The sequence below is a fragment of the Talpa europaea genome, assembly GCF_964194135.1.
Source record: "Talpa europaea genome assembly, chromosome: 1".
NCBI classification, from domain to species: Eukaryota; Metazoa; Chordata; class Mammalia; order Eulipotyphla; family Talpidae; genus Talpa; species Talpa europaea.
The window spans coordinates 33,126,832-33,150,980 of record NC_140073.1 but is presented as its reverse complement, the minus strand read 5'-3'; the positions used below and the strand labels follow the sequence as shown (position 1 = coordinate 33,150,980).

Sequence of the window (24,149 nt, the reverse complement as noted above, 5' to 3'; positions counted from 1 at the left end):
TACTTGAATGAACACATACTGACTGCCAGACCAGCGGGCAAGAGTTTAGAGAATTTTTCTTGAAATTTTTCTCTCCTTTCAAGAGAAATGACCTACCCATCTTACAGCTGTAGATCTTCTTCAATACCTTGGTTGGTATTTTATTTTTAATACTTCTTTGAAAAAACACCCATGATAAGATATTCACATTTTATGGGACTCACTCATTATATAATATGTATATATATGGGTATGGATGTGTAGAATAGGAATCCAGTTTCACAAAATAATTTGTGTATTCTGATGTAGTATTTTCTATTCTCTCTTGATTTCACAAACTACTAATGGGTTTACAACTAGAAGTTAAAACTATTGCAAGTATTTTACTAATTACATCCCTTGTCTATGTGCATAGAATTTACGGTCAGCTTCCTAATGTCTCACTCTTACACATAAATAGCCAGGGATCACCACACACTAAAGAAAAGCTGTTAACACAAAAGACAGAAACAAAGAGTAAAAACTTAACAATTCAAGGAACAAAACATTAGAAATATCCTCAGAAAAATAAGATACTGCATCCATCCTCTAGATGAAACAATGCTAGTGGGGGAGGGATAGAAATTGCTATTATAAATTTAAAACATGAAAACACAACAATTCACAATATGAATTGGGAGATGGAACTCTTGAAAGAGGAATAATTGGGGAAGAAATTATAAATATCCTAAGACAAAAGTTGTGCAGTAGGTTTAGAGGACAAGCAGAGTGATTGAGGAGGATGAACTCCCAGGGTAGTTTAAAAAACAAACTGGGGCCTCCCCTGGTGGCACAGCAATTGAGCGCTGGGCTTCGAGGCTACCCGCAGCCTCTGCAGCGCTGGTTCGTTCCCCCCGCTGCTGGCGAGGATCTCACCAAAAAAAAATAAAAAATAAAAAAATTGAAAAAAAACAAACAAACCCAAAACTGATTGGCTACTTGTGTTTGAATGTATTGAGAGGAGAGCTTGGGATAAATAAATTAGATACTTGCATACAGAGTACTTAAGAAAACATGGAAAAAGAAGCAATAGCTAACTTCAGTTAAAGAATGAATGTATTGGGCCTCCCCTGGGGGCACAGCAGTTGAGCGCTGGGCTGTGAGGCTGCCCGCAGCCTCTGCAGTGCCTGTTTGTTCCCAGGCCGCTGGCGAGGGTCCCACAAAAAAAAAAAAAAGAATGAATGTATTATGCTAATTGTATCAACTATGGTAATGCATACACAGTACAATGAATATTAATTTGCCTAAGTAAAGTGATTAGGTATATTGAGTGCTGAGGATGGAGAAATAAGACATGTTTATGAGAGGACATATGGTTTATTTCCTATAGCAACAAGTAAAATAATAGCCCAAACTGAAAACATCAATAACTAGTAATATAAACTTTTTATTAAGAAATATGGAGATAAATCCCAAAAGAGATAGCTAAGTTGGAACTAAGCTATCTCTGGGAAGAAGAAATAAAAGTATAAGGACTGGGGTTGGGTTTGCTGTGAAATACTCTTTGATGTACAATACTGGTGAAAATAAAAACAAATAGAAGTGACGTTGTAGTTCATTTACCTGAAAATCAGGAAAATCAGAGATGGGCTGTTTTCCTTAAGTATTGAGACACTGAGAAACCAATAAAACTGATTTAGCACCCCTCTGTTACTTTTAAAATTTCCTCTGCTTTGGTTCTAAGCCTTGTGTTGCTTTATTTAGGAATTCCAATACTTTATCAACAATAGGGGCACCAGCATCGTCAGCAACAGAGATAATATTCTGACCGCATATATAGTTGTTATTATGGTGGGGATTAGCAAGTGGTGGCATGGCCAGCTTAACATGGCTTTATAGGTAGCAGAGGGCAGAAAATCTCACTAAAGGAGGCCAAGTAGGAACATCCTGGCAATGCACATGGTAAAGGAGAGAACTTACATATTCCCAGCTATGCTCAGAAAAAACTGGAAGAACTTGGGGGTAGGGTTGCAACCGGTTCAGGATTCTAAAACAATAGGGTTTATTTACAAAGGGGAGAGAGATGGAGAAGATGGGAGAGAGGAAAGTGTTAGAGGCAGGGCCAGACGCAATAGCAATGGTTTGAAGGTCGCAAGGGTCTCTGTGAAAATCTCTCTGCCAAGTGGTACCACAGCAGTCACCAACAGCAATCCAAAGGCTGGGCCAGGCAGCATTGGACACTGGAAAGTTAGCACCAAAGGCAACAGCACCAGGGATTGGTGTCGAATCTAACAGGGGCAGGGACCAGTGTTACAGCTATGCTAGGCCTAAAGCCAACAGCAACCAGCTCTTTTAGGGACTCCTAGCACAGGGCCAATGCTGCATTCAGTACAAAGGTCTTCCAGACAAATCTCACTGCCTCTCCAACTGCCTCTTCAACTCTCCTACTCTCTCTTCTTTTCTCAAGCTGGTTGGGGCCTGGCTTATATGCTCTCCAGGGTGCCCACCTTTTGAACTTGATTGGCCTTTTTAATTGATTGGCACCCATAAGTGTTCCACTCAGACTGGTCCATTTACAATCCCAGTTTTGTATAACTCAGGAGGTGAGGAAGAGACACCAATCCCAGATGTTTGATTAGTGCTGGTAAAGCTCCAAACAAATTGGTGCATTTTCAATATCCTGGAGCCTAATACAAAAGGTAAAAACCTGGCCCTTGCCTAGACTGGACCTGCATTGAGGTCAGGGAAGGTTCCTGGGATGGAAGCCTCCAAGGAACCACAGCAGGAGCCAGCCTAAGTGGGGTATGAGGCAAACTGTACCCAATGCCCTTCAGCAGGTCTAGGTTTAATAATTTAGGGGGCCCTGCCTCAGGGGAGAGCATCCTATCAGAACCACTAGAGGCACAGTCCAAGTAAACTATCATCACTGATGCTATACATGACTCTATTTGTTCACCTGGACTGCTGTGGCCCAGCAAAATGCTGGGTAGATCAGAAAGAATGGGGTTGGAAAATAAGAAAGGGACATCAGATAGCTATTTAGTCACTGGAGGGAGAAGGGGGGTGAGGGAACTGCAGAGAGAACTGGCAAAACCTTGATACCAAATACATTTGTCCCAGATACATAAATTGTCACTTCTGCTTCCTAACCTTCTGCTTTCCACACTTAAATATAGAGAAGGCTCTTATTCACCTGACCATCCCCCACCAGACCTCACAGAGAGGGCCCAGGCCAGGTGGAAGGGTACACCTGGGCCTTTGTCACTCCTTAGGAGGAATGAAGTAGGTAAACAGTCACAAGGAAGTAAAAAGAAAGGAAGGGAAGAAATTAGGTACTAAGGCTAGTCTTGCTTATAAACAGAACAACTCTAATAATGACCTGAAGTTCCGGACAACTGTAGGTCAGAAATCACCCCTGTACTGCCTACTCTGGTACTCCAGATCCCATCTGCACTTTGAACATCTCAGCATTGGCCCTCACATCAGAATGGAATCAAGTAGTGATTTATTCATTCATCTATCTATCTATTTTTTTATTTATTTATACAAGCACTGGGTACAGTCAGAAGCGCGGGAGGGTGAGAGAATTCACCAGAGCCAGAGGGGAGAGTAGAGCAGGCAGAAGGACCGTAGTACACTGCTGAGGGGAGCAGCAGGCGGCAGGAGAGGTCTGCGCGCCATGTGGGACCCTCCTCTGGTAGCTGGGAGCAGCCGGGGATCGAACTGGCGCTGCAGAGGCTGCGGGCAGCTTCGCAACACAGCGCTCAACTGTTGCACCACTGGGGAGGCCCTCAAGTAGTGATTTAAATAGGTACCTGATTCTTAGAGACTGACCAAAATCTCTCCCATTTCCCCTTTCCCTAGTCTCTACAAAAAGAAAAAAAGGCCTCTGCTCCTGAAGAGCTCACAATATTTTGGTACAAGTTGGAAATACAGAAGCAAATACGAAAAACTTTTATTATAATGGAGTTAGTAAAGAGATCTGCACACAGATGGGTGTGCACTTAAGTCAGGAAATGCTTTCTAGTATACAAAGTCCCTAACCTAAGAAAAGTAAGAGTTGGCTAGGTGTGAGCAAGGCAGAACAAGAGGAACTGACCCTTCCAATTTTATTGTATCATCTAAAGTTACTTTTCTTTTTTTTGGTGAATATATACCTTCCCCAAACTCTTGGCTCTAGCTGTGTGGGTTTCTCCCCGTGACCCCTCCCCTTACCCAGGCTTGCATCTTCAGTCTCATTCAACTAGGTGATGATCTCATGGTCACACTCCACTCAAGGCAACCACATTCTATATTCTATAGCATTGATGTTGCATATAAATAGTAAGTTTTCTACTGGCCACATTTAAGAAGGTGAAAAGAAACAATCAAAATTATTTTAATATATTTTATTTAAACCAATGTATCCAAAATGTTTCAACCTTAATATAAAAACACTGCACACTTGAAAACTTACACAATGCAATGTACTTCAATGTAAAAAATAACTAAACCTTGAAAAAAAAAACAAACATTATTGAGATATTTTGGGGTTTTGAAATCCAGGATATGTTTTGCACTTAGAGCATATCTCAATTCAGACTAGCTACATTGCAATGGCTTAATTGCCACATGTGGTTACAGGCTACTGTATTAGACAGCTTAACTCTAAAATTCTGCCCAGATTGAGTGTACTTGGTGTTTGTCCATTAAACAGACGAGGCCTATCAAACTAATGAATTACTATATATTTCCTCGAAGTGTTCCTAGAACGTTGTGAAAAAGAAAGAGGAGGCCTATGATGTTTCACCCAAAGAGTGAGCACTCCCTTTAGATGCCACACCTAGATAATCCCAAACTTGCTACTCAGTTTTTTAGCAACCACTGATTCGAAGTGCCTCACAGATACCTCTGACTCCAGGTGTTTCCAGATTACCTCTGGTCAGCACAACACTTGCTATAAAGGTTTGAAAATTCATTAATGTGACAGCATATTCACAGGGCAGTCTGGAAGGGTCTTGGTGAAAAGCCTAGACCTGCCTATAGTTTTGGTTGGGACTGGGCACCACTTGCCATTTGGGACTGAAAGGAGCTAAATGTCTTTGACACACCTTTGTTAGATTCTAGCATCAGCAAGAATCACATAGGATAAAAACAAAAATTCCATTGGTTACTTAAAACATTGCCACAAGCTAGGAGTAGGCTGTCTGGCAAATGTGTTTAAGGAAACACGGATACTCCATGAGAGCAGAACTCCACAGATTAAAGTTCAGTCCCTCACAGTGAGCCAAGAATTTAGGCCCAGAAAAAGAAGTATTCTAAGATCATTCACTAAATCCGCATTGGTTTGTGATTAGCCTCACATATTTCCACGCCCCCCCACCTCACCTCCTCTAACTGAAAAATATTTTAATTGGAAACATTATCCCATTTATACTGTAATTTTAGGTTTTCAGACCTCCTCCTATGGAAACATTATCCCATTTATACTGTAATTTTAGGTTTTCAGACCTAGTCTCCCAGCCAGGAACGGATCCCAGGCTGCAGTGGCAGCGCTGAGTCCCGGCCAGAGACCACCACGGGTTAGTGGCTCAGGAAGCTGCAGCAGGAACTTCGCTGACACTCAGGCAAGCAAGCGAAAAGAAGCAGATTTGCTTAGAGAAAGAAAAAGCTTATTAAGGGGAAAAGGAACAGAAATAAAGTGGGACTCCCAGGCTGCTGTGGCCAGGCCAGGGAGGACAACAGAGCTGAAGTGGAGTGGTGCCTCAAGGAATATATACCTGCTTTCCCTAATTTTTCTAAAGCGCCACCGGTCTCTTTGTGATTGGTTAGTTCTGGGTGGTCTCACTCACTGCCCTAATGTCTCTGTGCCCAGAACTAAGTCTCTGTGTCCCAGCCCTTATCTTAGCATACTGTTGTTTATCATCCTTATTCTGGAATGTCCTGTCCTCCCTAGTCCTGGGGGTGTTTGATTAGCCCCCTTTGGAATTTGTTGCCCTTATCTCTGGAGCCTTCCTTACCGCTCCTGAAGTCCTTGCCTGCACTGCCCCTGAAGCTGCCTAATTACCCCTAACTTGCCCTAGGACTCACCATCTCCAGGATTCCACTAAATTACTGAGGATGAGCTGCACTGAAAAGTTAGATCAGTAGATCTGTATTTTGCCGTGTAGGATTACAGCGCCATGACCCCCCCAACTTCCTAGAGTCCTAGGCTGAAGAAGCTACTAGAGCTGTTCTTTCTCCAGCTCCGTACCTTCCAGAGACCAGCCCAGCCCGGCCGGCACCGCCGCTGTGGCCGTTCCCGGCTGCAGGCGGGGTCCTGGCGGGAACCCCCAGCGGAGGTCGCACCCCCGAGGGCAGCACGCAGAGGCTGAGAGAAACGCCACCAGCAGCCGCGTCCCGCAAGCGCCGGGCTAGCCCCCAAAGCGCGGAGACGACCCCCTCGCAGGGCGTGGGCTTCCCAGGAAGGCGCTGGCCGGGCCAGTCTGGCCCCGTGTCCACGCCAAGCCCCCGCCCGACCCGCGCCGGCAGGGACGGGCCGCCCTCACCGCAGCTCCCGGGGACGAGGCTCGCTCCTGCCGCCGGCGCGGTCGCGGAGACCCCAGCTGACGCCCCGGGCTCGCCCGGCGCTCTGCGGGCGGGAGGGCCTTCGGGCGCCACATCTGCGCTCAGGAAAGACCCCAGCGTCGGCGCTCGGCGGGGCCCGCCAGGCGGGCGCCCCACCGCGCAGCCTCCGGCCCCCGCGCCGGGAACCGCTTCCGGGGCGGAGTCTCGTCGCGGCTGACCCGGCGCGGGCGGTGACGCCGAGGCCCAGGCGGAAGTGCGGGCGGAGGAGCCCGAGCCGGAGCCCGAGCCGGGAGCGGGTCTCGGGGGCTCCGGGCTGTGGAGACACCTGGTCTCGCGGCGATGGCGACCCTGTGGGGAGGCTGCGCTCGGCTGGGCTCCGGGCTCAGCCTGTCCTACGCGGTGTGCTCGGTGCTGCTGCTGGCGCAGCTGTCAGACGCCGCCAAGGTGAGTTCGCCCAGCCTGCGCTCCAGACCCGAGTCCCTCCCCTACCTCGGGCCTGATGGAATCTGGGCTGTCAGCCCGCTCCACCCCCCTCTCTTTTCCTCGCCTAGCCCTGACAGCCGACCTCTAGCTTCACAGCCCGGAAAGCCCCCCAGCAAGACCCTCCGATTGCCTGGTAGCACCCTCGCCTTCCAGCCCTGACTGTCGGACAGTCACCGCCCCACCTGCCGCCGTGACTGTACACCTCCTCTTTCCCGCCCTGATTCCCCGCCCCCAGCTCCAGCAGGCCCTGACACTGCCCACCTGTAGGGACAGCAGCTCCTCCATGTCCTTCACGTCTCCCTTCCCAGCTCCGACAGCACCCACCCCGAACTTTACAACCTTACCAACTCTCAGAGCCTTTAACTTTCCACCTTTAAGCTTGGACAGCCTGCTGCAGCCCTCCACTAACCTCACAGACCTTCCGGTCCCCCAAATCAAGATGTTAGGAAACCCTCATCTCCCGGAAGTCTTCCCTTAGGGAAGACTGAATGGATTCCCGTCACATTATGGGAATTTGCCCCTCCTGGCAGCCTTCCTTTCCAATAGGACCTACAGACTCTCTCTCTTCACCCTAATATCCTCATCTAATTACGACCAGGACCTCATAGCTCCTTTCTTACCTTCGTCTTTCCGATGATTCGTTGGGTAAGGGCAGGTGGGAACCCAAAAGTCAGAGAGGTCGGGTTGTGGCTTTCACCCATGTCCCATTTCTTGGCTCTTCTAGTTCCCTGTTGTGGTTCTTAAATTCCTGGCATCCCCTTACCTTCCACACCTGCCCTGACCCCAAACACACTATGTTTCCTCCTTGATGAGCTAGCTCATTATTGGAGAAAAGGAATTCACATCAGTGTAATGGAAAAACAGAATGACGTTTATATTTTTTAAAAATAGGAGCCTTAATCTGTAATAACTTTAAACAGGCACTGGGAACGACAGGGTATAGGCAGACAGTTCAAGGGTTTTGGTCAGGGATTCTTTTTGAAATCTTCCCACTTCCTACCAAAAACAGGGAGCGCCAAAAGTCTCCTGAATTTCAAGTCTTTAATGGCACCCTCTGCATATCTCCCATCATCAATTTATGTGATTTGCTATTATTATATATTTATTTGTCAGTGTCCTTTACTAGGGTGTGTCCTGTAGCTAGGCAGGAACCATGTATTATGCTTATGAAGCCACCTCATTTAGCCCAGGTCTGGAGCAGCACAAATGCTCCCTAAGTGGTTGCTGAAAGAGTAAATGAATTGTAAATGGCTCTGCCAGACATACCACTATGCATAGGAGCAGTGGACCAGGTCCTCTCAGGACTAAAGATTCTGTCTTCTCAGATACCCCTTTGTGGAGAAAGCCTCTTTTATCCTTCAGTTCATACATTTATTCTCCTCTCCCTCCACCTCTTGAAACTTATTTTATTTGTAGTTAACTGCTCTGTCTACTAGGGATAAGAAAGTTCCACGGGCAGCTTAGGTAGACTCAACCTACTTTCCTTATGTACTTTATAATTGTCACTGAGTCCCTCTAAAAATTTATCCCTTCCATAGGTTTTTAGAGGCCTTTTATTCATATAAATGCCTTTCTACTGAAGGGTGGAAGGATAGTAGGTAGAAGAATGGTTTTTGGTGTTTTTTTTTTTAAGATTTATTTATTTATGCATACAAGAATAGGGGTGTAGGCCAGAGGGGGGAGGGCAGGATGAGAGTATTCACCAGAGATGGATCTACTGAAATACACTGCTGAGGGGAGCAATGGGCACCACAGGAGAAGTCTGTTGCGCCATGTGGGTCGGCTCCCTGGCCTGGGATCGAGCTCATGTTGCAGTGGTTGGCGATAGCTTGATAGTGCTGTGTCTTTAATCGCTGCTCCACCAGGGAGGACCAGAAGAATGGTTTTTATGAGTAATTTTTAGTTTGATTCTTCCCCATCCTTTTGTAATCAGCATTCTTGTTTGCAGGCATAGCTGTATACCATTTGTACTTTATACTGGCAGGTGAATGGTGATGGCATTAGCACAATTTATCATGTGATAATAAGTCACAGATCATGTATTAAGTATTATTTCAAAATAATTTTATATGATATGTAGTGATTCATAATGATTCATTAACTTCACCAAAAGAGAACATGTGGCTCTTAAAATTTTGTGTCTCAGAGTTATTTAAAGTTTTAAATGAACAATTTTAGAATATGCCAGAAGATGTTTAGCAAAATATATAAGGGGCAGTTAAAAAGAATCTTGGTAATAACTTGTCAACAAACTATACTAAGTTTCCATTTTTGTTTACAGAATTTTGAAGATGTGCGATGTAAATGTATTTGTCCTCCCTATAAAGAAAATTCTGGGCATATTTATAATAAGAACATATCCCAAAAAGATTGGTAAGTATTCTGGATTATTGCATATCCTGTCAAATTTCTTTATGTGGTTGTCACTGTTAGTACAGAATGTCCATTCAGTATATTGTTTTAAGTATTTATTTATTTTTTTAAAAAGAGGCAAGCTTATTTATTCATTTGTTTGTTTATTATTTATTTATACATATAAGCACTGGGTACAGTCAGAAGCATTGGAGGGTGAGAGAATTCACCAGAGCCAGAGCGGGGAGCAGAGCAGGCAGAAGGACCGAAGTACACTGCTGAGGGGAGCAGCGGGCAGCAGGAGAGGTCTGCACGCCATGCGGGACCCTCCTCCAGTGGCCAGGGAGCAGCCGGGGATGGAATCGGTGCCGCAGAGGCTGAGGGCAGCTTTGCAACCCAGTGCTCAACCGCTGTGCCACCGGGGAGGACCTTAAGTATTTATTTTTAAGCAAAAGTTTCATATTCCATTTCCATTTGAAAAACTGAGATTAAGGTCCCAAATGCACAAAGTAAGCCTAAAGGAATATAGCCAGACAATAAACCCCTTGTTGGGTGGGGATTAATAGGAATGGAGCTGAGTTTGTGAGTGGAAGATACGAAAGTCTCATTTATCTGGGTTATCATTTTTACAACTGGTTTGACATTGCCAAATATAGGAGATGACTTTTTTTTTAACTTTTGATATTTGTATCTTATTAATGTAACATTTATTTACTGAACTGTATATCATTTGGGGGACTAAATATACCCTTTTTCAGATGTATGTACCATAACACACTCATCTCCAAAGCACCCATAGTCCTTTACCATAGACCATTGGGTCTCCTCTGTCTCTCCTCTTTGCTTTCTACTCCAGTCCTCCCTCTCTAGTAGCCTCAAAGTAGTCATATTCCTGGGTTTGTTTTGGTTAAGTTTTGTCAGTTCCTTTGTTTTGTTTCTCTATATTCCACATGATTGAAATCATCCGGTATTTATTTTTTTCTGCTTCTGACTTATTCCACTTAGCCTAACCCCTTCCAGTTCCAGCCATGTTGTCAAAAATGGCAAGAGTTCATCATTTTTGTATAGGTGAATAGTATTCCATCGTGTTTATGTACCACATATTTTTAATCCACTCCTCTGTTATTGGGGTTTTAGGTTGTTTCCATAACTTAGCTATTATATATAGTGCTTCAATGAACACAGGAGTGCATATATCCTTTTGAATTAGTGTTTTGCATTGTTCAGGTAGATACCAAGGAGTAGAATTTCTGGATCACATGGTAGAACTATTTTTATTATATTCTTTTAAAGATTTATTTTATTTTTATGCATACAGGAGCTGGGGTACAGGCCAGAAGTTCGGGGTGGGGGAGTGAGAGGATTCACCAGAGATAGAGTGGAGAACAGAACAGGCAGATTGCCTGAAGTACACTGCTGAGGGGAGCAGCAGGTGAGTCAGGAGAGGTCTGCTGTGCCATGTGGGTAGCTACCTGGCCAGGGATTGAACTCGTGCTTACAGTGGCTGCGGTTAGCTTCATAGGTTGTGTCTTAACCCCTTGCGCCACCAGGGAGGCCCTATTTTTAGTATTTTAAGGAACAACCATATTGTGTTCTATCGGGGCTGGACCAGTCTACATTCCCATCAACAGTATATGAAGTCTTCTTTTTCTCCCTATCGTTTCCAACATTTGTTGTATCTGGTTTTTTTGATATGGGCAATTCTCACAGGTGTGAGGTGTGGTTCAATTTGTGTTTCCCCGATGATGCATGATTTTGCACATTTTTTCATGTTCCTGTTGTCCATCTATATATCTTTTTTGGAGAAATGTCTGTTTAACTCTTCTACCCATTATTTGGTTAGATTCTTTATTTTCTTTCTGTTTAGTTGCCTGAGTACTTTGTAGATCTTGAACAGTAGTCCCTTGTTGGATGTATCGTGTGCAAATATTATCTTCCATTTTGTAGAATGTCTTTTCATTTTAATGATAGTTTCTTTTGTTCTGTAGAAGCTTTTTAGTTTGATGTTGTCCCATTCATTTATTGTTGCTTTTGTTTTTCTTGCCATTGGAAGCAAGTCACCAGAGACATCCATGAAGCCAATGTTTTAGAGCGTTTTGTTTATGTTTTCTTCTGATCTATGATATCTGGTCTTACATCCAACTTTTATCCATTTTGAGTTAGTTTTTGTGTTTGCTGTGAGAGAATAGTCTAGTTTCATTTTTCTACATGTTGTCATTAAATTGTTCTTTCACCTCCTTTGTTAGGTTTATTCCTAGATATTCAATATTTTTTGATGCTACTATAAATGGGATTTTTTCTTAATTTCTTCTAGTTTGTTATTTGAATGTAGCAAAGCAACAAAATTGTGTATGTTGGTTTTGTAGCTATACTGGTTTTTTATTTCTAGTAGCTTTTTAAGGAGGCTGTTTAAAAGTGTCAGAAATCTTGGCAAGGAATGGGAATGAGCCGTGTACATCTGAGTTTCCCACTTGGTGTGCCATGTAGGCTATGGGTATATCAAGTTATTGATCCCTTCAACACTTGAGGTAAATCAGGCAGGTCTGTGATGTAGTTAGCAATCTTTCCTATACCAGTGGACCCTGCAAATGGCATTTTTCCCCTACATGTGTCATGAAACGTTGAGAAGCTGTTATTTTCTGCCAGTGTGGATGGGATCTTTCCGGTGAAATTGTGGTGTTTTATGGTTTGTAAACACAGTGAAAGTTTGTCAGGATAGGCCTATAAGGAAAAGTTGTTCCAAAAACTATATACTTTCACATGTACATGATTTCACAGCTAAGTAGCCAGCGCAAGTTTATAAGCAAAATTAAATTCATTCAATTATGATAGTCCAAGCTAACTTTAAAAAAGAAAAGGTAACTTTTGAACTGATTTAATTTCTGTGAGGCTGTTGTCTGTTCTTCCCATGACATGCATTTATGTTCAATCTGACATTTGATAATATATTCTTGAAAACATTGTGAGCTTTGTGTTCCGATTGAAGTTGTCGCATATTACAAAATAATTTAGCTATATTTTTATAGTTTTATATCAGTTACTTTATATGATACAAGAAAGCACAAATAAGTTTTTAAGTTACTTCTATAAATTTTCAAAATATATTGAATACTTACAATCAGTTTATTATCAGTGATAGAATATGATGTCTGTTATTTGAGTAGCAAATGAACTCATTGTAAAGTGTTTAGCATGAATCTTTTAGTACTACTAAGTAGTAGTTATTCCAGCTTCAGACAGAACCATACTTCATTCATCATGTGTCAAAATAGGGAGCTTTGAAAATAAGGCTTATTTGGGATTTTTCTTCCCTCTCCCCTTTATTTCCTCTTTGTAGCTAAGCCTTTTACTGAGGATCGACTCACCCATGTGTCACTGAAAGTTTTTAACTGGTTTTGTTTAGAAAGGTAGAGAAATTGTGATTAATCAGGATATTATGACTCTGCAAGGTCTCCAATATGTATATGGCTTTATATATATATATATATATTTATATATATATATATATATTACCTTCTGGCCTTCTATTTTGTACAGTTGTTGTTTTTAGTTCTCTGTTGATTTATGCTGGCTGACCTAAGAAAAGGTTTGAGTTCTCTGGTTTATGTCCTGAGTATGGTTTAAAGCTTATATAGACGAACCCTGCTTTATAATACTAATCCATTCTATAGATGAGATAATATAGTGAAAATATTGTCATGCGAGCCCAGTAATACTCATTGATATTTCATAATTCATTCTAAGATGGCATAATTTGAAATTTTTGGCACATAATTAGGCTTATATAAAGCTAATTTTTATATTATAACAACAAAAATGTTAGAGAATTTTGTCTCTATTGACATTAAAAAGATGTAATTAAAAATAAGTAAAGTAACTTAAATTGGAAAAGGTTATTTCAGAATCACTTAGAGTTTGCTAATGATGTGGATGGTTAAAACCAAATTTTCATACCAATTCACTAACTTTTACACCATCGTGCTTTTTTATATTTCTTGTTTCAGTTTAATTGAAATTTTCTTTTTAATATGCACTCAAGGATACATGGTTACAGTTTAGAATAATATTTTTACCAACAGTAACCATTTGTATGAAAGGATTCAGGAGGACTGAAAAGCAATACTAAAAAAAAAAATGGACCATGTGACAAAAGATCCTCAAAGTGATAAATATGCCATGATTGGCTCATATGCTAACAGTTATTCAGATACCCTACCCACATGGTCTAATTGGCTGCCATCATAATGAATATTAAATCATAAAGGGATTTATTTTAATTGGAAAGACTTGTAAAGTGATTCAATCCTTTTTTGAACCCATCCTAGAGGTCTAGCTGTTATGTCCTTATTTTGGCACTAGTGGGAGGTGTTGCCTAGTTCCTTAAGTTCAGTTCTAGATATGGTTTCTATTTAATGACTGGCCAACCAGAACTGACTTTTCTTCCTCTCCATCTTGCACAAATTTTTGCACATCACTGAATATCTCTTTGTTACTTAACTGCATTTTTACTTCAAAGAAACACTCAGTACTTAGCACTTAAGAGTCCCAAGTAATTCTTAGATATCATTACTAAAAGGCTTCTGAATCTAAGGCCTCCCCAGAGGCGCAGCGGATTGAGCACTGCGCTGTGAAGTTGCCCGCAGCCTCTGCAGCATGGGTTCAATTCCCAGCCGGCCAGGGATATACTCATATGGCACGGCAGACCTCTCCTGCCTCACCCACTGCTCTCCTCAGCAGTGCTTTCGTCTGCCTGTTCTGCTCTCTGCTCTGTCTCTGGTGAATTCTCTCATCCTCCTGCACCTCTGGCCTGTACCCCAGTTCTTGTATAAATAAATAAATCTTTTTTTTTTAAAGGCTTCTGAAGCTAAAATAGGAAACTAAATAGGAGATAAGTTTCATTTTTTTGAGATTCAAAAAAATACAAGGGTACTTGACTTCTGGGTCTCTGCAGCTCCTAATTTACTCTGACCTTGTGCAACTGGCCTCTCAGAGATTGTTGAGTTGGATGACCTCTGTGATTCTGAGGTAGATACTTTTAGCTTCCTCTGCCCATTTTATGCTGAGCATCCAGCTAGATTACACGCCTGATCTTCTATATGTTTGGACCAAATATCACACACTTATATGGTGTGAGTTGAATTTGAAATTCTACCAGTAGAGGGTTTTTTTTCCCATTACCTTTGTCAAAATTAAATTGTCTATTAATGATAAATGATTATACTTTTATCATTTATACCATTTTGGGTATTCTTCCTTATGTCACAGATCAGAGGGAACAGAATGTGAAAAGTAAATTTTGACAGGACAAAAATGAAGGAATCAGCATAGAGCATTGGATGCCCCCAAGAAGGATGCTTGGAGTGGGACAGGGTGTTACAGTAGAGCTCTTGGGGCAACCAGAAATGCCTAAGGAAGAAATGACAAAAGAGGAGAGAATTCCCGGACAGCTCATAGGAGAACAGGAAAGCTTTGCCTGCTCTTTCTGATGGTGATCAGAGTAGGCTCTTCATAACTAGGGAGAACAATAATCTGATTATTTTCTAGAATTGACAGATTTCTGGCAAGTAGATTTTTTTGGTCAAAAATCATAAATAAGTAATCTGGAAAGTGAGGGAAAAATAAATAATATTCAATAACAAAAGCATTCAGCCTTTTATCATTTTTAACCACCTTCTTCAAAGTATAAGTTTTATTTTAAAATAGTTTTGTTGTCCTAATGCTATTTGCCCATCCTTTTCAAAAGATATTTACTCATTAAGAAATGTAATTGTTTATTACTTGTTTTAAGTGTTCAGTTTTCAGAGTTTTAGAATTTACCAACTATTAAGTGTGATTAGCCAGTGTACCACACTGTGGCAATTAAGAATGATGTTAGCTAATTTACAAAAAAGATCATCTCACTTTTCTTAGTAACTGAACAAATCTAAATGTGGCTTGATCTGCTAATTAATTTTCAATCCTATCTGGGCTTTTTCTGGTACGTTCTTAACAGTTAACAGTAGCACCTTTGAAAATAGAGAGCTACTATATATGTGCTTTTTTTATGGTTTCTTAGACTGTTAAATCTTCCCAAAGTGCAAATGTTGAGAGGTGGAAATGATTTCACTTCCCTCGCTGATTTTTTGTTCCTTATATTCTTTTATTGGTTAAGTTCAGTGATTATTCTGGATTTTAGGAATGTTTTGTTCAGTGTATGTAGGAAGTCTAGCCAAGCTTAATAGCTATTTTTTTTTTTTTTTTCTTTTTCAGTGACTGTCTTCATGTTGTAGAGCCAATGCCAGTGCGGGGGCCTGACGTGGAGGCATACTGTCTGCGCTGTGAATGCAAATATGAGGAAAGAAGCTCAGTTACTATCAAGGTAAAAAAATTTCCATCTCTCTTGCTTCTGGAATAGTTCTTGATGGTATCTAGACAGGAAAGAAAATTTTAGACACCTGAGGTCTATTTTAGTTACCTAAACTACTGTTCTGGCCTCACCCACCACCTCCTCAACCCTCCCTCCACACCCCTAAGATAACCCCAAAGGAATGGTGGACCTGTTCTCCACCTGTCTCATTGAGATGCTTTGTAGATTAATCAGGATACAGTAAGGGGTGAGCTGTGAAATGGCACAAAAAGGCCCTGTGTGTAATTAGCATATCAGAAAGAGAGCCCAGCTTCCCTGTGGGCCTTGTATGCCTAAGGATAAGGAGAGAGAAGCATGATTTGGCCCTCTTCTTCCTGCCCTCCCAGCCCTTAGAAAAAAATTATGTATTAGTAACTGCTGTATTCTAGAAACATCATTTCTGGATTCAAAGTTTTTCTTTCTTTATTTCCTATAGGAAATGGAATATAGATAACTCCAATCACCACTTGAACCTCTAATGAGTTCAGCTACTTCATTGTACATTTCTTCACCCCAATTTTTTCTATATGGCGCTTCCTATTCCTTTCTGCAAATGGCCTCAAGGGGAATCTATGGTGGTCAGTTATAACAGTTTTAAAGATATTTGTTGTGATTGAGCCTGTGAGAGCTCTGCAGCAGCAGGGTGCTGTTCTGTAGAGAAATGCTCTTTGTACTATTTTATTTTTAACGTTTTTGATGTATAATTTAGATATCCTAAAAGTCACATTTTTTAGTGTACAATTTTATAAATTTTAGAAAATTTAAACCAATTTTTAAAATTCCCATCAACCCATCATGCCCATTTACTGTTAATCCCATTCCTACCCTCAGCCCCAGACAAAGCCCCAGCTCTGTGTGTCTGTAGATCTGGACATTTCATATAAATGGAATCTTATAATATATGGGCTCTTATTATTTGTTCTTTCACTTGATGTAGTATTTCTGAGGTCCATCCATGTTCTAGCAGGTATCAAAATTCAATTCCTTTTTATTGATAGCATTCTATTATAGGAATAGACCTTGTTTTGTTTATCTTTTCATCAGATGATGGATATTTGATTACTTCCAGATTTTTACTATTATGAATAAATACAATCATGAATATCTGCATACAAGTCCTTGTGTGGATATGTGTTTTTCTTCCTCTCAGAAAAATTCCTTAGAGAGGCAAGTTTATGTCTAACTTTTTGAGACACTTGCCAAATTATTTTCCAAAGCGGTGGCACCATTTTACATTACCACCAGCAATGTATGAGGGCTCAGTTTTTCCATAACCTTCCCAGCATTTGGGAGGTATCACATTGTGCCTTTTGACGGCACACAAATTAAGATCTTTTAAAAAAATCATGGGCCTAAAAAGTATTTTTGTATATCTAAATTGATCAAAGAGACTATTCTGTTGAAATTCATCTGAATTACATTGTACCTTTAAGTTCTGTATGTTGTGTTGATAGCAGTGCTGCTGAATCTAGGACACCATATTCAGGTGAAAAAAAAAAAAAAAAGAGAACTGCTGTGCCAGCAGTGGTGACAAGTGATTAGCAGTAGGTGAAGGTAGAGTTTGAAAAAAAAATCCTAGAGACATAATACTTTCTTACCTCCTTTAGAAAGTATTATGTCTCTAGGATTTTTTTTCAACTAATACTTCAATATGGCATTGAGTTTGTTTCTTATGTTGGAATCTGGTTTGCATCAGAACCCCATATGCTTAGCAGACAGATCAATCTTCAACTGTAGTTTTACTGTTACACAAAATTCTTGGCTTGAACAGAGATGTAACTTACATTCCATTTCCTCTAGGTTACCATTATAATTTATCTCTCCATTTTGGGCCTTCTACTTCTGTACATGGTGTATCTTACTCTGGTTGAGCCCATTCTGAAGAGACGCCTCTTTGGACACTCACAATTGATACAGAGTGACGATGATGTTGGGGTAAGTTCTCAGCCTGCCTAGCTGCTCATGACCAGTCTCTCTCATCATCTAAGGTAAAGTGCAAGTGAAAAATGCTCACATATTTGCTGGACCTGCTCAATTAGGGAAACTAAAGGCAGTTGTAATTTTAGTAGGTGTCTCTGTATGAGGAAATTGCCCTGTACAGTGGTAAATACGGTAATTTAAACCGATGCTCCTTGGTGAGCATCCTATACAAGATTTTGCCCTCAGTACCAGGGTACAATTTTTATTGCCTTGCCCTGTTTAATTTGAAAAAAGCATCCAAGATAGTTTTATCTCCATGCTGCTGTCTGAACACATTTCCGATCAGCATCACCAAATTATTTTAGAAGGCAAAGGGGCATTAGTGAAGGCAAATGTGAAGACTATAATGTTTTGTTTTCCAATAAAGAACGACTTGATTACCTGCTGGTGTTTTCTATTTCCTGTTTTTCCCCCTTCTAAAAAACAAAACAAACAGAATAACTGTTCTTTAGAGAAAAATAAAAGCATCAATTCAGATTCTCTTTTCTACCTTTAAAATACATTTTATTTATACATATAGTGGTACTACTAATGTATAAATTTTTCTGTGTTCTCCTTTTCTGTGTTAACATTGTTTCATTTAAAAATGTGTAGACATCAATATAGTTCTCAAGTGTATTATTTAGTATAGTGTAGACAGTTATATTGTTTGTTTTGTCATGGTCATGTTTGGGCGTGTGTGTGTGTGTGTGTGTATATATATATCTCTTAGATATGTATACATACATACATACATATATATTAGAAGTTAATTTTTATTTTGGATTACTTTATTGGACTATGTTCCTTAAAATGGATTAAATTCAGTAGAGTTTCAAGAACCAATTCCAAAAGCTAAAACCATAATGAGCCTTTGCCAACCAGTCGTAAGTCCTTTTACTCTGGGATGGCTTATGGACCTGTTGGTAAAAGATGGTAAAGGGAATCCTGACTGCATGGTTTGAGTTAAAATTACAAACAGCCTGCTTTTTGATCAATACACTATTGTCTCATAAGTATCAGTTATGACACTTGACTTATTTGGGCAAGATTTCATTTTTCTTTTGTCAAGAACTTTCACAGAAATACTTCTTCTTGCCCTTTCCCCTTCTTTTATCAATTCAACCCACACATAATGAGTAACTTCTATATCATATACTGTGCTGGATACTACAACTGAATAGAACAGAAACAGACATTTAAAGCAAATGACTAATACTAGTCCTCTTTTATTTTTAATGATGTAAGAAATGCCTGTTTCTTTTTGAAGAATTCCAGGAGACTGATAGACTGGAAGGTCAAGAGTAGAGATTAGATGTGATAAAAAATCAGGCATAATGGGGCTAATGGCATGAGAACTGGGACTACTGTCCCAGTAATGTACCAGAAGCATTAGAGTCTCAAATACCATTCCCATGTTAATTTTGTTTCACATAGGACTCAGACTTTTTATTGTGGGAAGCTGTCCTGTTTATTTTAAGATAAATAGCAGCATCCCTGACCTCTACCCACTAGATGCCAGTAGCATCATCCATTCTGATATGACAATCAATCAAAATTGTCCATAGATGTTGTAATATGTCCCTGGAGGGAGCAAAATCACCCCCAGCTAAGAACTACTAACGTGAAAATACTGTGTACCCAAGACCATATAAACGTTTCATCTCTTTTGGATAAAAGAAAGTCTGACGTAAACCACATCCTTTACATTAAATTAGTGGTTTCTGATTTTAAGAATAGACAATATTAATGTAATGCACACACATTACATTAGAGAAACGGATGCACAAATGTATAAATGGAAACATGTAGGAAAAGCATGTGATTGATGGGGTCATGTGCTTAGTAACCATTTTGCTCACCAGGGATTGATTCTCTATGTGTTGACCATTTGAAGACTGTCTCTAAGGAGCCTAGCTCATAAACTGAGTCTGGGCAGAGAGAGAGAGCTATGAATTTATGGTAACAACTATATACAAAATGAGGCTAAATTTAAATACCTACAATTGTTGCTTATCCAAGATGTGTTTAAAAACAATTCTCAACAGGGCCTCTCTGATGGCATAAGGGGTTAAAGCACAACACTGTGAAGCTATCCTCAGCCTCTATAGCACGAGTTGTATCCCTGGCCAGCCTGAGAGCTGCCCATATGGCGCAGCAGACCTCTCCTGTCTTGTCCGCTGCTCCCCTCAGCAGTGTATTTCAGTTACCCTGCCTGTTCTGTTAAAAAAAAAAAAAATTCTGAACAAAATCCTGTTGTCATTTTTACCAGTTTTGTTCAGAATAGAGAGCATTTTAAATCAAGTGGGAGCTAGTACAAATAGTTAAGAAGCTCACTGCAAGTAGCCACAATATTTACTGTATCATATATCAATGACACATCATTGCTATTTTCAAAGCATCACATTAAAACATATTTTGTATTTATTGTAATTTTATCAGGTGTAAAAAGGACAAACATATAAAAAGGGTAAATCTCTGTTTGCATTCTCCCAGCATCCATAACCACGAGTAGCTAGTTCAATCTTGTTCTGATAGGTGGAGAACCAAAAGGATTAACTGGTTTGTTTAGTCCTTTAAATGTATTTCTTATGAAGATTTTCCTCCCCCTCCCTTGAAGAGTAAGTAGTTAACAGGACCATGAAATTGAGAGGTGCTTTGCTGATAAAGAACATTCTTCTTCCCAGTGTTGTTTATGTAAAAACATAATAACAAAAAAGTAATAATATTTTATATACAAGTTCATTGAAGCACCATATTCCTGTAGTGTCATTTTAATCTACCAGAACAAAAGTCAGTATGTTGAAATGATACAACACCAAGACAAGGTTAGGTGAACTAAGATTTAGGGTTAGTGCTGATTTGTTAAGTGACCTTGGGTCTACTTATTTCGTCAGTGGAAATAAGTCATCCAACAACTTTGCCACCTTCTTCCTTCCTGCCTTCTTTCTTACGTCTTTGAAACACTTTTAACTTTATGGAATTGTGTTTATTACTTTCATTTACAAGGTTGAAAATAAAAACAATAACTGAGGTTTCTGCAGTCTTTACATAAATTAAGTGAAAGTTGAAGGAATTTTGGTAAAGGGAGCAGGGGAAGATTCTTTATAGAAAACTCTTTGGTGTCATTGAAATGCAGACATTGTGTAAAAGTCTTGCTGTAAAAAAAACATACAGTCATAGTAGTATAAAGAGCTTTATGGTTGTATGTAGCTTTACAAAGACATGCCAATTTCTGAACTGTGTATATAACATTGCTTTTAAAAACATGTACAGTAAAACATTGTTTCTCTCCAAGAGGCAAAGTATAGTTTAAGAGTTATGACTTGTGGGCCTCCCCGGTGGCGCAGCGGTTGAGCGCTGGGTTGCGAAGCTGCCAGCAGCCTCTGCTGCGATGGTTTGATCCCTGGCCGCTGGGTGAGGGTCCCACATGGCGCTCAGACCTCTCCTGCCGCCCGCTGCTCCCCTCAGCAGTGTATTTCGTCAGTCTGCCTGCTCTGCTCTCCACTCTGACTCTGGTGAATTCTCTCACCCTCCCGCGCTTCTGACTGTACCCAGTGCTTGTATAAAAAAAGAAAGAAAGAAAGAAAAAGAAATTATAAAACACTGTTAAAAGAAATAGAAGACACAAAAAATGAAAAGACATCCCCTGCTCATGGATTGGAAGAATTAACATTATTAAAATGTCCATCCTACCAAAAAGCAATATACAGAATCAACGCTATTCCAATAAAAAAAAATCTCAAAAAAAAAAAAAAAGTTATGACTTGTAAGTTGGATCCTATATTGGAACATTAGAAGCTTTGCTAACCCAGGATTCTGGAAAAAGACATTAAGGAAAAGGCAAACAAAAGCAATAAATTAATATTGAAAGCTTTTTTTGTTATTTAAACAGCTGTGTTTACATCACATTCATAGATAGATTAGCATGGTGGTTTCCTGTGTAATGACTACAAACATCCAGAGGCATTGGTTTACTTTGACCAGGATAGGTTGGTTTTCTACACAGATAGCTGGGTAACCCTTTCAATAGCCTCTATCCTTTCCTAAGGCAGCATTTAATATGGAAGCTACTGGATGCTCACCAATGAAAGGTTCATGTCTCTACTAAATAGAAAGCTTCCATTTTAATAGTAATAATTCCTTGGTAATAGAGAGTACTTATAACCCTTGAATTTTGTCTCTCCATCACAGGTTGGGGAAGGGGGAAATTAGAAAGCTTTAGGAAACAAGTCTATTTGGTGTAAATGTTGAGGGTGCAGGGAAAGATTAAAACCAATCAAGATAAGATCCTGTCCACTCATCTCCCAGGGTGAATATGGCCCCAAGCTGGCACATAAATAATTTTAATACAGTTGGAGTTAGTTTCCATACCTGTAACATGTAGATATTAGCATGAAAATAGATTTGCTTACCCTTACTGGTCTTGGAAGGCTTCTCTTTGACTTGAATGACCACTGTTTATCTTGGTTCTGCTCCTTAAGGGAAATGTCTTTGGAAATGGTGACTCATGAGAACATTTCACAGATACCTCCTCATTACTGTCCTCCTGGGCCACCTGTTTCTGCAGTTGAGTTCATCCCACTGCTGGCAGTTGAGGAGTACTTGGCAACTGCTCCTGTTCCTATATCTCTGGCTAGATAACTGGTGTGTGTGTGTGCGTGCATGCACATGTTCATGTACTTACACTGATCATGCCATCCCTGATGTTCTCCATTCTTGGACTTTTCAGGATCACCAACCTTTTGCAAATGCTCACGATGTGCTGGCTCGCTCCCGCAGTCGAGCCAATGTGCTGAACAAGGTAGAGTATGCCCAGCAGCGCTGGAAGCTTCAAGTTCAAGAGCAGCGAAAATCTGTCTTTGACCGTCATGTTGTCCTCAGCTAATAAGGAATTGAACTCAAGGTGACTAAAAAGAAACCAGTCAGACAACTGGAAAAGTTGAGTTTTCCTGGGTTTTACTTTAATACCCTGTTTGATTTCATCAGCTCTTGCTGGAAAATTCAAAACTGGAAAAAATGTGCTTGGTATTTTATTTTCTTGTTAACATATTAATAGATACATTTTTAAAAGCACACCTCAAAGTCAGCCAATAAACCTTTTCCTATCTGTGACTTTTACTAATAAAAATAAGTCTGCCTGTAAATTATCTTGAAGTCTTTTATCTAGATCAAACACTCTCTTTTTCACCACACAGTTGTAACTTGATTTTCAAGATAATTTCCAGGTGTATATGTTGTTGTGTGTGTGGTTTTGTTTTGTTTTGTATTCAGTTTGTGTTTTGGCAGGGAAGGGGAGGGATGTGTGGGAAGTGCTTAACATAACTTTTCTCAAGTCACTTTAGTAAACAAATTTTTGTAAATAGCCTTTACCTTCTATTTCTAAGTTTCATTTCTACTTTGCAGCATAGCCAGCCTCATCAGAGCCCTGACTTACCCATTTGAATTTTGCACTGACAATATATGTAGGTATATGGCTGGCCTATGGCTGCACTTCATGGTAAACTGGATCTGAAATGTGTGGCAGCTCTTCACAATATGCAGGTTTTCTTCATGTAACTGTGATGTCTGATGCAATGCATCCTAGAACAAACTGGCCATTTGCTGGTTTACTCTAGTGACTAATGACTAAACATAATCTTGGTGTGTGTGTGGTCTTTTCATCTTCTTCTGGCATCTCTAAGGATGAATCCTTAGGACTTGGGTATTTGCAATACTGGTATTTTCAGCATTTCTTGTCAGGTTGAGAGGCAGCTGTTTGAGCTCTAGTGTGTACAGCTTTGAACTAGGACTGGAGTTCTAGGTGCCTCCCTCTGAAAGGTATGACAGTTATTGGATAACTGGCTTTTTTCTTCCTATGTTCTCTTTGAAATGTAACAATAAAGATAATTTTTGAAACATCTCCCAGTATATCTATGTCTCCTAACTTTACTCCCTCTTTTGCTGTAGGAAGAAATTAAAGATGCAGAGATATTTTGTACTCTAATGTGAGATTAGGTTTACACCAGACTAGTCATAAAACATTAGTAGTACATGATCTCTTTGTGTGTGTGTATAGATAAAGAGAGTGGATGTGTACTCTGATAGGTATCTTAAAGTATAAAAATAGCATTTTGATAAATTGAGAGATTACAGTGCATGCAGGAGTGCTTGTTCTTGGCAAAAATATTAGAATTAAATTACATCAAATTCATAAGGATGAAGTTTTAGGAACTGTTAATGAAGAAATTCTTTAGTTAGTGAAAAAATTGGTTCTTTTTTTAAATCCACAAATCTAACCAAAAATTATTGGTTTTATTATTAGTATTAAAAAATGTGAGCTTAACTACAACCAAGTGAAATTAGCGCAGGTATGCAAGGCTGATTGAAAATGCAAAAATCCATTAATGAAATTTATTACATCAGCAGACTAAAAAAGAAAAATGACATGATCCTATCAATTAGATATAATTGACAAAATCCAACA

The 24,149-nt window shown here is 40.1% G+C and overlaps 2 protein-coding genes across 2 annotated transcripts in view; both read left to right on the top strand.

Annotated features, from left to right (window-relative positions):
* Positions 1–6,721, top strand: part of NRIP3 (nuclear receptor interacting protein 3) — a gene marked incomplete at both ends in the record, with an annotated part of 36,530 nt that extends 29,809 nt beyond the window's left edge. Inside the window, 2 exons of the mRNA XM_084238715.1 lie at positions 5,742–5,764; positions 6,183–6,721. Of these exons, the coding sequence (XP_084094841.1) occupies positions 5,742–5,764; positions 6,183–6,721 (562 nt within the window). The remainder of the gene's footprint in view (positions 1–5,741; positions 5,765–6,182) is intronic.
* Positions 6,722–6,843: 122 nt separating this feature from the next.
* Positions 6,844–22,571, top strand: TMEM9B (TMEM9 domain family member B; the record flags this gene model as incomplete). Its single annotated transcript, XM_084245380.1, has 5 exons — positions 6,844–6,948; positions 9,269–9,360; positions 15,589–15,697; positions 17,525–17,659; positions 22,416–22,571. 5 exons carry the CDS (start codon positions 6,844–6,846, stop codon positions 22,569–22,571), a joined length of 597 nt encoding a protein of 198 aa, XP_084101506.1.
* Between the last annotated feature and the right edge of the window lie 1,578 nt (positions 22,572–24,149).